At 39.7% G+C, this 12,876-nt stretch overlaps 1 protein-coding gene across 2 annotated transcripts; it reads right to left on the bottom strand.

Annotated features, from left to right (window-relative positions):
- Nucleotides 1-3,583: 3,583 nt before the first annotated feature.
- LOC138050408 (small RNA 2'-O-methyltransferase-like) lies at nt 3,584-10,354 on the bottom strand. 2 transcript variants are annotated; one of them, XM_068896739.1, is made up of 4 exons: nt 10,009-10,354; nt 7,226-7,421; nt 6,983-7,119; nt 3,584-5,735 (listed from the first exon to the last, which is right to left on the bottom strand). In XM_068896739.1, the coding sequence occupies exons 1-4, from the start codon at nt 10,213-10,215 to the stop codon at nt 5,691-5,693; spliced, it is 585 nt and encodes a 194-aa protein (XP_068752840.1). In that variant the 5' UTR covers nt 10,216-10,354; the 3' UTR covers nt 3,584-5,690. The 2 variants fall into 2 exon arrangements, with proteins under 2 accessions (XP_068752840.1, XP_068752841.1); XM_068896740.1 differs by lacking the exon at nt 6,983-7,119.
- Between the last annotated feature and the right edge of the window lie 2,522 nt (nt 10,355-12,876).

The raw sequence follows: 12,876 nt of genomic DNA, 5'->3' as shown, positions 1-12,876 counted from the left end.
GATGTTGCCATCGTAACAAACTTTTAAGCTCAATTGTGGAGCACATTTAGTAGAATCTTACTACAAAGAATCAAGACATTTCTGATACAAAGTGGCTGAGTATACACATGTACCTTTTAAAACATATTGGACACGCTGTATTTGAGTAACAAAAATTTTGGTAGCCTGTTTCCAGGCTTCTCATGTCAGGTTTTTCCCCCTGTGGTAAAGTGTGGACGATCGGAAAAGCGGGCTATTCTCCTAATGGCGATGAGCGTGGGTCCGGTCCTTTTCCACAGAATCCAAACCAGGATCCCGCTCGATCAGCCAGCAGGGAACGGCGCGCTTGTCACCCCGCTAGCCAAATCGCTGTTTTTTTCGATCGTACCTCACTGATCGAGGAGCCTGGAACAGGCTAAAAATTTGGGATTGTAGTGGATGACATCGATCACTTGGCTAAGTTGCCACTATTTTAAAAGACTTGAATATCTCTGGAACAACAACGAAATTGTGAAAAATAGTAAACCGCATTTTCTTGGCTCATGGGGGGCAGCCGCTACTTCTTTCTTGTATTGAAAAATGGCTTCAATAGAAAAGATGCAATTTTTCGTCATAGTGGCACTTGGATAAACAAACCGAAAAAAAAAAAAAAAAATCCCCTTTCCTCAAGGGGGTTTAACAGCAGAGCTATATTCCCTCCCCCGCCGTCATATGGCACGGGCTAAGGAGGTGGACAGTTTCCTTAACTATGCGGCTTCACCAGCCAAGAATCGCAATTAATCGTGCAGGTTGTTGTTATGACACTAATAGACCCGCAGTGCGGGCCCGTCCTGACCATACAATGGCAGTGCATTGTCATACGAACGCCAACTCAAAAGCGTCGGTACGGATTTAGTTGCAGGAATGGGGAAGAAAAAGATCCGCGGTTGTGTATGCTTCTAAAAAAATCAGTTTCATTTTTTGGTGGGATACGGGGATTGCATAATTCCAACAAGATTATAAATGAGGAAACTACAAAGACAAGAAAAAGTGTATCGTAGTAGTTGAAACACAAGCCTAATTTAACTCCCGAGAGTACTCTGGAACTAATCTTTACCACAAAAGCAGAGGTCTATAGTTGATTACATCTTGTCAAACATGACTAAAAAAGCACCGTTCGGCCCTCTTGATGCCAACAAGTAAGGTAGAGCTCAGCGCGAGGAAAGTTGGCCGCGATACGTTTCTGATGTATCTTTTTTATTGTCAATTTTTTCTCTTGGGACTGGCAACTGTAACGCAATGCATAGGAGACAAGGAAACGGAGAACTTGTAATCTAAAAAAAAAAAAAAAAAAAAACATAAAAAATAAAAAAAACGACCAACACCAGTGAGACCCACCTTTGGGCCTTGAAGGGTCAAAATTATAAGTGAAACTCTTTGTCTACATCAGAGGTCCTATCCATATCCCCTCATTGGCATTCCAGTTGTGTTGTTCCAGAAAAAATCTATAATACCCCTGGAGGGGGCATGAAAGGGATTTTAAGGTTTACCAACCCATCCTCCCCCACAGCCACCTTCCCACCGGCCCATGAGCAGATCTAATGGAAGAGTGCGGGGTGTACACACCTCCTGAGATGACAGTCAGTTTTGCCATTCCTTAGTGGTGCACCCCTTCCTAAGAAAAATCATAGATCTGTGCCTGCCCCCAATCTCTCTGGAAATTCCAGTTTTGGTTCATCTTTTACCTTAAAATTTTGGTTTTTGGCACCCCACTCTCTTTGACAATTTCCAGTAACTCTCTTTGGGGTAAACAGGAATATTTTCTGGAACCACACACCATGGAAGCATTTGCCAAAATCACTCCCTTTCAAATCTGGCATTTCATCATTGAATTTCATATTTAAATTCTTAATCATGCTGGCTTGTTGTTCATACTTTTAAGTGAAAGCCAACAAAATTGGTTGTGACTAGAATGGATACTCCAAAATAAGGTGAGACACTTAAATTTGAATATTTTAAGAAAGAGCCGATACAACGTAGATTTGATTTTAGTGGTGTACTATATTTCGGCTGGCCAAACCAGCCTTCTTCAGGTACAATGAGAGTTAACATTGAATTGCTTTCTATGTACATATATATAGTAAATGGATGCTGACGTAATACTGGGAAAAATGTGATAAAACATGGCAGTTACAACGAATTTGAATTCAAATACTAAGAGTCACGGAAAATAACGGAAATCACTCAAAATAATAAACTGAAATCTAATACATTTCTTCGCGGATATTAAGACTGTTGGGATCAATTGTCCTGCCTTTTGAAATCAAAGAAGCTTCCCTGGCCTTACGGATCAATTCTCTGTTAGAAAATATTTTTTTGATAGGAATTAATTGCATGTCCTAAGAGATGTTGTGGGGAGAGGAGAGGAAATGTTCTCCGACTGTAGTAGGTTTGGATTTGGTGTTAGCGTTATCTAAAGTGCGGCGGTGTTCATTAAAACGGTCTTTTAAACGTCGTTTAGTTCTCCTATATACTGTAGATGGCATCTGTTGCATTGAATCATGTAGATAAGGTTTTTAGTTTCGCAAGTTATGTGGAAATCAATGGAGCGCGTTTCGCCAGTAGAGAAGAATTTGTAGTTGGTTAGTCCATGGAAAATGTAAGGACAGGTAGCGCAGTTTTTGCAACAGCGAAAAGAACCGGAAGGAAGTGTGGAATTAGAATGAGTTACATTGGGGGACAGTTTAGCTGTAACCAGCAGGTCTCCAAGGTTAGGGGAGCGCCTGAAAGCCACAACAGGTAGATGGGTGCGACACCAATTTTTGCATCCATGGTCCCAACGACTGGTGATTTCACGCGCAATGTCGATACTACGGTTAAACAAAAGCTAACAAGTGCTGACATCTTCAACATTAACGCAGCTGTTAAATAAATGAACTTCTTAACATAAAGCGGAACATTCCAATTAACAGTCCCTTTGCGTATCTATGGCTAGTGAACCACATTCTCTATTCGGTTGTTGTCGCCTTTCTGGGTTATAAAGGATGGAAGAAATCAGGCATAGCAAATGACTGGCCAAGTAGAAAAACATCTAGTCAAAAGCTTAAGGACGCATTTGTTTTGAAAGCAAAGAAAATAAGAAAGGATCGAGATCTCAATTGCAGTCTCGGAACCCATGACATGTTTGCTGACTGTGACTTGAGCCCGCTGCATCTACATGCAGTGCACTGCTACACGATAATTCTGCTGTTGTTAAATGAGCCCACACAACATGAAGTATCACATTTTGATTTGGTCTCTTAGTAACTGCCGCGCAGTTTCAACTCATGGCAGAGGTCTGTTTTCCCGTATTCATTAGTCCAGCGAACGGACAAAGAAAAGAGACCTCTGCTTGTAGGGAAGTAAAGATAAAGAAGGAAGGGAAGAAGAACAGTTCTGGAGAAAGAATGTGGAAAACTTTCTGTCGCACCTCCCGTCAAACTGGTAGAGAACAAAAAGGCTTACCTTAGAATGCAAAAAGAGTTTTCTATCAGAAACAAAAGCAAGACAAGTCTAAGTCGCTGAATAGTCTCATGCAAGCAGACCCAGAAAGTGTCTATGCAAGTTTTACGGAAATGATAAAAGAAGACCCAGAAACACCAATCCGAGGATATAAAGTTCCTGGAGGATCAAGGGAAAACAAAGACGCCCTTTCGTTTGAAAACATCACTGAGGCGAGTAGTATCTGGAAGGCTCTATGGGAAGAGAGATCAGCCGCCCCAAATACAAATCCGGGCTGGTTGGAAGCAGTCAAGGAAGGGAGTCTAAGGAGAGTTTTGAGTTAAGCGAAGAGCAGTGTGCAAACATGATCAAGAAAAAGCAAAACTGGAGTGCGCCAGGCTCAGACCGAATGGCAAACTTTTGGTGGAAAAAGGCCGAATGTCATCACAAAGGGATTGCGACTAGCTTTGAAGTTATTGCTCGCGGAGAAAGGGATTATCCAGAGTGGTTCCCTGAGGAAAAACAACCCTGATTTCGAAACCAGGTATGTTCTCCAGCGAGAATCAGAGACCAATTACATGCCTTAACACCCAGTATAAGTGGTTTACATCGCGTTTGCTACGCCCTATGGATTTGCACTTGGACAAACACAGGTTACTAGAGAGTGAGCAGTGAGGTGCCAGGACAAAATGCAGTCGGACTATGGGTAACCTGATAGATAAGAATTATGGTCTACTGACATAGTCGGAGTGCAAAGCGAAATACGAGCATGGCTTGGATCATTGTGTGAAAGGCATTCGATTCTGTCAGCCACCAGTGGTTGGTTGAGATGATGAGGCTACATAAACTCCCAGCATGGATGTGTGAAACGGTTGGTAGGTTATGTAAGAGTTGGAATAAATGAATTACAGCAATGACCAAGGAAGGTTGCAAGACTTCCGACATCATCCACTTTAATAATAAAGGGCTACCCCAAGCTCACGCCCTGAGCCTGAGGCTTTCCATGCTTTGTATCAACCGTACACTGTATAGTGTGGACGTTGAAAGCTTCCGACAGGAGGGGTACAGGATGTTAAGACCTGTTGTGGGCAAGATTAAGCACTTGCTCTATATTGATGACTTGAAAATCTTCTCATCTTCACAGAGCAAGCTAGATAGAATGATGAAGGCAACCAAAAGAGCCATGGAAGATATCGGGCTAGTATGGAATGAGAAAAAGTGCTCTGTAGTTCATGTCAAGTGCAGTTTACTAAGCAGTGATCAAGGTGACACAGTAAGGGACACTCACGTTATAAAGGCCCTAAAAGAAGGAGAGTGCTTAGTAGTGGTTGAGAACACAAAGCAGGAAGATGAGCTGGTGCTGTATGGAGCATCTAAAGTATATCTTCAAAGGCTATCTGTTATCTGGACCACTTGTCCGTTGGATTATCACAAAAAGTGATTGCTTCTAACCAGTACCAATCCTGGCGTACACTATGCCGACGCAAACATGGCCTCTTTCCGAATTACAGCAACTGGATAGAGAAACAAGGAAGGTAATCAAAGAAAGCAGTGGCAGCCATCTATCAGCTTCTACGGAGCTTCTTTACCTCCCCAGAACATTTGGAGGTAGAGGCCTGAGGTCTGTTGAGTCTGAGTACAAGGTCACTAAAGTGAAGGTCGCTGTCAAGCTCTTCTCGAACCAAGATGATACTATGTCCATGGTTTGAATGTTTGAAGAGAATTGTGTTCAAAAGGGAACACAAACCTCTCAAAAAGAATGCAACGAAATATGCAGCCAAGATGGGCATTAAGTCTAGAGGTCACACACCCTGACCCAGAGATTTACAAGGAGGTAGGAGAGATGATCAAGGTAGGCAGTCGGGAAGGCCTACGAATGGCGGAAGAAAGAACAGAGTAAGAGAGAACAGGCGATACGAGACCAGCACTGGCAAGAGAAGTTCTTGGTAGGCGGATGAAGACCTGGCAAATAATTGGTTTTAAAGGAGGCTTGCCCCCACGCATACTATCGTGGGCACCTTTGAGCTATACAACCAACTACTTCCAACAAAGCTGTACCACCAAAACAAAACAGGAACAATTACTACAATGGATGTCAGTCCATCCCACTCCCATCAATTCAGACAATTGCTAATAGTAAATACTGTAAGAGGTGTTTGATTGACACAATGAGCCAGTATAGGGACAAAGGAAAATGGGTCATGTAAAGAATTATACATTGTAAATGATAACATACAGCTCAATGCAAGCAATCACATCAAAATCAACAAATCTCTCATCTGCTTCAGCGACTGAACCTAAAACAACAAAATACAAAAAGAAAAATAACTACACCAAAATCTTTGAAAGTGGCCACCAGAACCTTGTAATTCTATCTTCCCACTTTTAATTAAACTAGCTATTTTAAACTTGTAATGTTTTACATTTTAGCCTTTTACATGTTCTAATAATATTGAGACCATAAAAAGCTATAATAGTTTAAAACGCCAAGTCTTCAACCACGTGTTTGCTGTATCTAAGGGAGGAAAATTATGGCTTGAAAAATCATATAATTCTATATAAAAAATTAGCATGTATTAATTAATCCTATGATCTTACTTGGAAACAGCATTTTACAAAAATTGTCAACTACTGTCTATTTAAAACAGGTAGTTCATCTGCTTAAGTCCATAATTTACCAGTGATTTTATCTTGTCAATGACTGCATTATTTCTTTATCATGAACATAACTTCAAAGGAATTAGTTTTATCTGATTTAAACTAAAACCATAAAAGCACCTTGACTGATGGTACCTTTTGAACTCATTCAATAAAATTTTGAAAAATTACCGTAAACCACAACATTATGTAACCCAAATGTTTCCTGAGAGATACATGTAAATTATGCAGATACTGACCAGTTGGCGGAGTCATCATTAGTTAGTTTTAGACAAAACAACCTTCTTTGCACTTGATTGATTTTTGAAAAGTCTTTGCATTATTAGTTTTCTAAACACAACTCTGCCTTTGATTTTAAAATTAATGAAAAGTAGCAATAAATCTGACTTTACTTTCATTATCATGTTTTAAAACATAAGACTTATACATGTAAGGTTGCCATAAGCTTCTGTGCAACAGTTTCAGTGTTTTGCTACATGTTTTGTATATTGAGACATAATTCAGGAGGAATTCAAGCAATATTGTTTGAACGTTTGTCCACAGCAATATTGTGAGCAAGTTTCAAGGAATATTACATGTACATTAGTTGAAGAGCATCGCAGTTAAGCAGCAACTTCAGCATTTGTGAAGAAGGCCTGAAAAGTTACCCAGGCTTGAACAGGCCTCAAATCCATGCCAGCCCCATTCTACATCTAGCCTGACTGGATATTTTTCAGGCATTTTTCAAAACTGCTTTAAAGTTACTAGTTGTTATGCTCAAACTGCAAAGTAACTTCTCTTGATAATAAAAGTGTGACAATAACTTCAAACTACATCGCAAATAAATTTTACAGACTCCTGATTACAAATCCTTTTATTCGGGGAAAGAAAAACATAAATGACTCACCATGATGCAAAAAATCACTGGGTAGGGTTGTAACACTACAAGTTCAGCCTCACAGGGGGTCATGACGATCTCCCAAATTGGGCTCAAGCTCGAACACTGTTTAACTGTGATGACCTTCAACTCATGCATTTCATTTTCTGCAAATTAATTATCTGAATAATTTCATAATTCTATCAATCATTTGTGGAAATAATATCATATTCTCGATGTTGTTCTCAAGTGTGCAAAAAGTTCAGTAAATACCTTGATACAAGGAGACTTTGAACGGATGACTGCGTGGTCTCAGATAATCTGATATCAGAGGTTTTATACGGAATTCATTCCTCTCTAAAAGTTCCCTATCAATATCCACACCCACCACCTCTTCCAAGTGAGTCAACTGCTCTTGACTTATTAAAACTTTCACGAGTTTTGCCTCAGCGCACCCAAAGTCAAGTACCTGAAGACGATAATGGTTTAAAAAGATTATTATGAATAATTATTGAAAGGCCGAAGTAATCCTTGGTTGGTGAAGTGCTGCACAGGCATTGCAGACTGTCATGAGTTCGAATCCCGCTGAAGCCAGCTGAACTTTCAGATGTCTAATTACCGGTAGATAACAGACAATTGCTGAAATTACCCCTTTCTTCTATTACCTGCACTTCAAATATACAATTGTAAACATTTAATTCACGAATTCAGTATTACGTATTATTAACTAACAAGTGAGTATTTTCAATAACCAGCTCCTGTTCCAGTTGGTGACCACAGCAATGACCTCCTGTTCCAACTGGGTGACCACAACGATAAAAAAATGAATAAATTTAAAATAATTTAATGTTGTTGTTCCTTTCACAAAGGAAAGGTTTGTTATATTAGATAACAGAGACCTTAAGCAATGTACGATGACGGCTACGAGAATGCTGTCTAAAAATATTATTTCCTGTTACTGTGATAATTTTGCGATTACTCCACATCCCTCGGCATGGAAAATGTGAGCCCACATCCCAAGAATAAAATTGGTGAATCATCACAGTGTGGAAAATTAGAGAGAAAATTCATTGTGAGGTGCTTTAGTCCTCCATGTACATGACCCGAAATTTGATCATTTCAAGTCGTTGTCAAGACGAGAACCGCAAAAAAATGTAAAATACACGTGCAGGGCATGCAAAACTATTGTTTTTGCTAATTAAATCTATTGTTTTGTGTGCTTAACGCTCCCTACTGGTCTCGCACCAACCACATTATTTAAAATAAGAAAAACTCAGAACCCTATTCTTCGAAGATCCTTAGTGGATTTTTAACCCTTTCTCTCCTAAAAGTAATACTACAGTGTATTTTGCTCTAACAGCAGGCGATTTTACTTGCCAATGGGGCTGCTTCAGGGATGAACGGGTTAACAACATCTTGGTGACCAGTCAAAGACTTTGTCTCCTTTAACCCTTTTAGTCCTGAGAGTGAGTCACTCTACTCTGACATATTAAATTGCAGATGATTTTACTCATAAATGGGAGCAACTTCAAGGATGAATGGAGGTCTGGTAGATTAGTTAACAGTTTCGTTACTAACCCTATTCTTTCAAATAAAAAACTCTGTGAACACTACCCTTTTGAAGATAAAAGTGGATTGTTAAGCAATAGTTAGTTAGGGTCATAATTTATATAGATGAAAGAGATCAGTGATCCTCGCACTTATCTTAATCTAAACAACGGTAGTGGCTTCATACAGCTCAGTTGGTAATAAGAGCATTAGATTTACACAGACATCCCAGAGGTCATGGGTTTGAATCCCGTTCAAGCCATCTGAATTTTCAAGGTGTCTGTAAAAGACAATTGCTTTAATTGTTTAGATTAGGCAAAAAGATCACTTCTCTCTTTCATTTATACCCCCGTGCTTCAAAAATATACACTTCATTTCATTTGTCAAGTCCTAATCACAGTTGTAGCAATTGAACCCAACAAACTGACCTGCTTTCAACTGAGTGGCTTCATGGCTCAGTTGGTAGAGCATTACCCTGACATCACAGAGGTCATGGGTTCGAATCCCATTCAGGCCACCTAAATTTTTCAGGTGTCTGTAAGAGACTAATATCTTAACCATTTAAGCAATTCTTATCAAAAAAGATTTGGTAATGCAAAGCCAGGCAAAAAGTAACGATAAAACCGACGGTTCAGTTCAGCAAAGTCCCAAAAGACCTACTGAGGTGTTTTAGCATTCAGAAAAAGTGTAGAAATAAGTTCGATTGTTTGGTGAATGAAATGCTTTTCATCAGAGACCTAAAACCCACTCTGAACGTGCAAAGCGATTCAATTCGCGCAAAATTATTTATATAATTAGCTTCAAACACTGTATGCTAATTTCTTGTTACACCTCGCCGCAAACTTTGTAATTTTTATTTCTCCTTGACAATGGCGTCATGAAGACACCGAAACGTCGGTTTTTATCGTTAATTTTTGCCTGTATTTAAGCAATTAGAGCTTAAAAATTTAATGATTAGATAAGTGCAAGGATCACTTCTTTCTTCGTCTTATCATAAATTGCTGCTGAAATAACAAAATGCAGGAATATTTTAAGACCCTGAGAGTTGGTATGTCCCAGCTAATAAGTACCCAGTGTGACAGGTAAGCTGTAGTCGGTAACTTCAACAGTCAAAAATTCCCACAAGGAAAAATAAAGATACTGTACACTGCATCTACTACAGGATGCATACCACTGTATCTTCAATATAGGGAAGATATCGTTGATGTCACCGATTGTCATTAATGTGCCAACCAAAGCCTCATTGGTTGTCGCGACAAAAGGTCTTTAGCTCCTGTGGTTGGTAAATTTGAATATTAACAAATTAAAGCAATGTTTGTAGCTCAGTGGTGATCTAGCCCGAAGGTCGTGGGTTCAATTCCCACCCTGATCAGAGTTTTTCTCTTTCCTTGTGTGGGCCCATTTCCATTAGTAGGGCTAATGGTTCATATGGGGGTAGAAAAACCAGCACTTCACACTACACTCTAACCAGTTAAGTTTGCAAACAGATATCTTCCCTCTCCGGATACCTTTTTCGCTTGGTGTTTCTTTACAAGCTCACAAACGGCAGCGTATCTTCGACGGTAAACTGGGGGATCAAATTTCGGACCTTGGAATGCTTCCTCAGCCTCTGTCCGATGTCCGTGTTCAAATTGTTTCCCCAATTCACTTTTAGTTTCACTTTCATGTTTAAGCCCAGCAGAAAAGTTGCCACTTGTGGCCTCGAGAGCATTCATTGCTTCACATTGCTTACCACATTTTGAAGTTTCAAAGCTTCACTCCAACTTACATAAAACAGGAAGTTTTCAGTTGAAGTCACAGAAAAGTTGAAAGATGACTCGATAACTTTTCAGTATTTCAGACACCTTGCCGCCACTTTCCCTTTTGGCGGGAGGTACTTCATGTCAAGCCATCACATAGTTGTCCACCCATCATATAGTACATGTAGTAGCCGGAGTACATGTAGTAGCCGCAGTACGTGAAGTAGCTACAGATGGTAGTAGGTGTAGTAGCTGTAGTACGTATAGTAGCAGTAGTAAGTGTAGTAGGTATAGTAGCTGTAGTACGTGTGGTAGATGTAGTAAGTGTAGTACCTGTAGTAGCTGTAGTAGTTATAGTAAGTGTAGCTGCTGTAGTAGATGTAGTAGCTGTAGCAGGTGTATTACCTGTAATAGGTGTAGTACCTGCAGTAGCTGTGGTACCTGTAGTGCGTGTAGTTGTTTTAGTACGTGTAGCAGCTGTAGCAGGTGTAGTAGCTGTAGTAGCTGTAGTACGTGTAGTAACTGTAATAGGTGTAGTAGCCGTAGAACGTGTAGTAGCTGTAGTACGTGTAGTAGCTGTAGTACGTGTAGTAGCTGTAGTCCGTGTAGTAGCTGTAGTTTCCTGTAGTAGCTGTAGTAGGTGTAGTATTATTTGGGACAAATTATGTAGATATAACCACGCAAAGTAACCATGGACTACGCATGTCCACTCACGCCCGGTGAGGAAGTGCACTGCTCGGAATATATGCGAATCATGGCGGAGCTATTGTAGCACCCGACTTTAAAAGGAGACTACGAACAAAATGATACATGAAATGAATCATATATTGAACTGCGGTGAGCATAGAAAATCAGGTGAGGCTATGATCCTCTCAGTTATGAACACAATTTTAGCAATTGCTTACAGAAGCCTCAAAAATCCAGGACTTCAACAGGTTTGAACCCGTGACCTCGCAGTATGCCACTGCGACGCTCTAACTCTGAATTGAACTCTGAAGACACTGATGTTAGAAGCTGGTAATTTGTGGTTTTAAATGTTCCAATGATGAATGATCAACGAACGATATGATTTTTGAAATGAATCATATATTAAACTGCAGATATCATGAAATCAAGTGAGCTATGATCCTCGTCTGGATCCTCGCAATTTTAGAAATTGCGTAGAGAAGGTGCAATGCTCTACCAACTAAGCTATGAAGCCTTAAAGTTGGGAGCAGGTCAATTTGTTAGGGTCATGTGTTCTCGTGAAAGGAATGAATGAAAGAAATGTAGAACTTTAAAGTCGGGCTATATACGAAAATGAGACCTGAAATGATCTTCGCACTTTACTAGACAATTTTCTATCTCGTGAATTTGTTATATATTAGCCCACGTCACGGTGCAGCAAACCACCTTGAGTTTGTAGAATGCCATGGTTAAGATGTGCCCATAATTTGGGTATACAATAACCGTGTTGCACTATTAACGTTTTAAAATTAAAATCACCGTGTAATTTGCACGAGGAATAAAAAGCTTCTTCCCATTGTGTGCCATGGTTAACATATGCCCATTCTTAATTTTGTAGAATGCCACGGTTGATATGCCCATAATTTGGGTACACGATAACAATGTTGCTCTATTAACTTTTTTTAAATAAAATAGCCGTGTAATTTGGACGAGGAATAAAGAGCTTTCTCCAATCTCGTGGATTTGTTTTCTATTAGGCCATTTCTCCGTGGCAGTTCCATGAAGGAAACTGTGTCAGTTAAGTTTGTAGAATGCTATGGCTAACATATGCCCATAATTTGGGTATACGATAATCATGTTGCTCTATTAACGTTTTTTATTAAAATCCCCGTGTACTTTGGACAAGGAATAAAGAGCCTCTTCCCATCTCATGGTTTTTTTTTTTATATTAGCCTCCTTCTCCATGTAGGGCAACCGTCTTAAGTTTATAAAATGCCATGGTTAACATGTGCCTACAATTTAGGCATACGATAACCATGATGCTATACTAACACTTTTTATTTAAAACACTAAGTAATTTGTACAAAAAGTAGGAATATATACTCTTGCCATCTCGTGGATTTGTTTTATCGTAGCCCACGCTTTCGTGTAGTTTCGTTACTGTATTAGGTTTGTTCCATGCGACGGTTAACATATCATATGTCCATAATTTGGGTTACGATTTTCCTTGTTGGTTTGTCTTCGACTTGTCAATTTCTTCACCTCTAACAGTTGTAGAATTACTTTGAATGATGAAACTTCGGAATCACAAGTCATGGCTAACGCACTTCAGAGCAAGGCTCAAGCAACTGTTGAGCAAGTACAGAATACATTTTTGCACTTAAAATGCAATAAAAGAAGCGAAGTACAGTATTTACTCGAACAAGCGCCGCCCTCGAATAACCGCCGCATTTGGGACAAAAAAGCAGATAAGTTTCAGCCCCGAATAAGCGCCGCGGACCCAATGCGGTGCTTATTCGAGGAATTTCGTCAAATTAAAGAAACACTAGAAAGTAACTCTAACACAGCTTCGGGAATTTCTTTGCATGAAAACCGATATTCTTCAGTTGATTGTATTTCTCTGCTCGTCCATTGAGTAAAATGCCGTAAGAGTCAAATGGGGACTATCAAAAGACTATGTACTTATTGACT

Source organism: Montipora capricornis, chromosome 6, assembly GCF_036669925.1.
Source record: "Montipora capricornis isolate CH-2021 chromosome 6, ASM3666992v2, whole genome shotgun sequence".
In the NCBI taxonomy this organism is placed as follows: domain Eukaryota; kingdom Metazoa; phylum Cnidaria; class Anthozoa; order Scleractinia; family Acroporidae; genus Montipora; species Montipora capricornis.
This window is presented reverse-complemented; position numbering and strand designations above follow the sequence as displayed.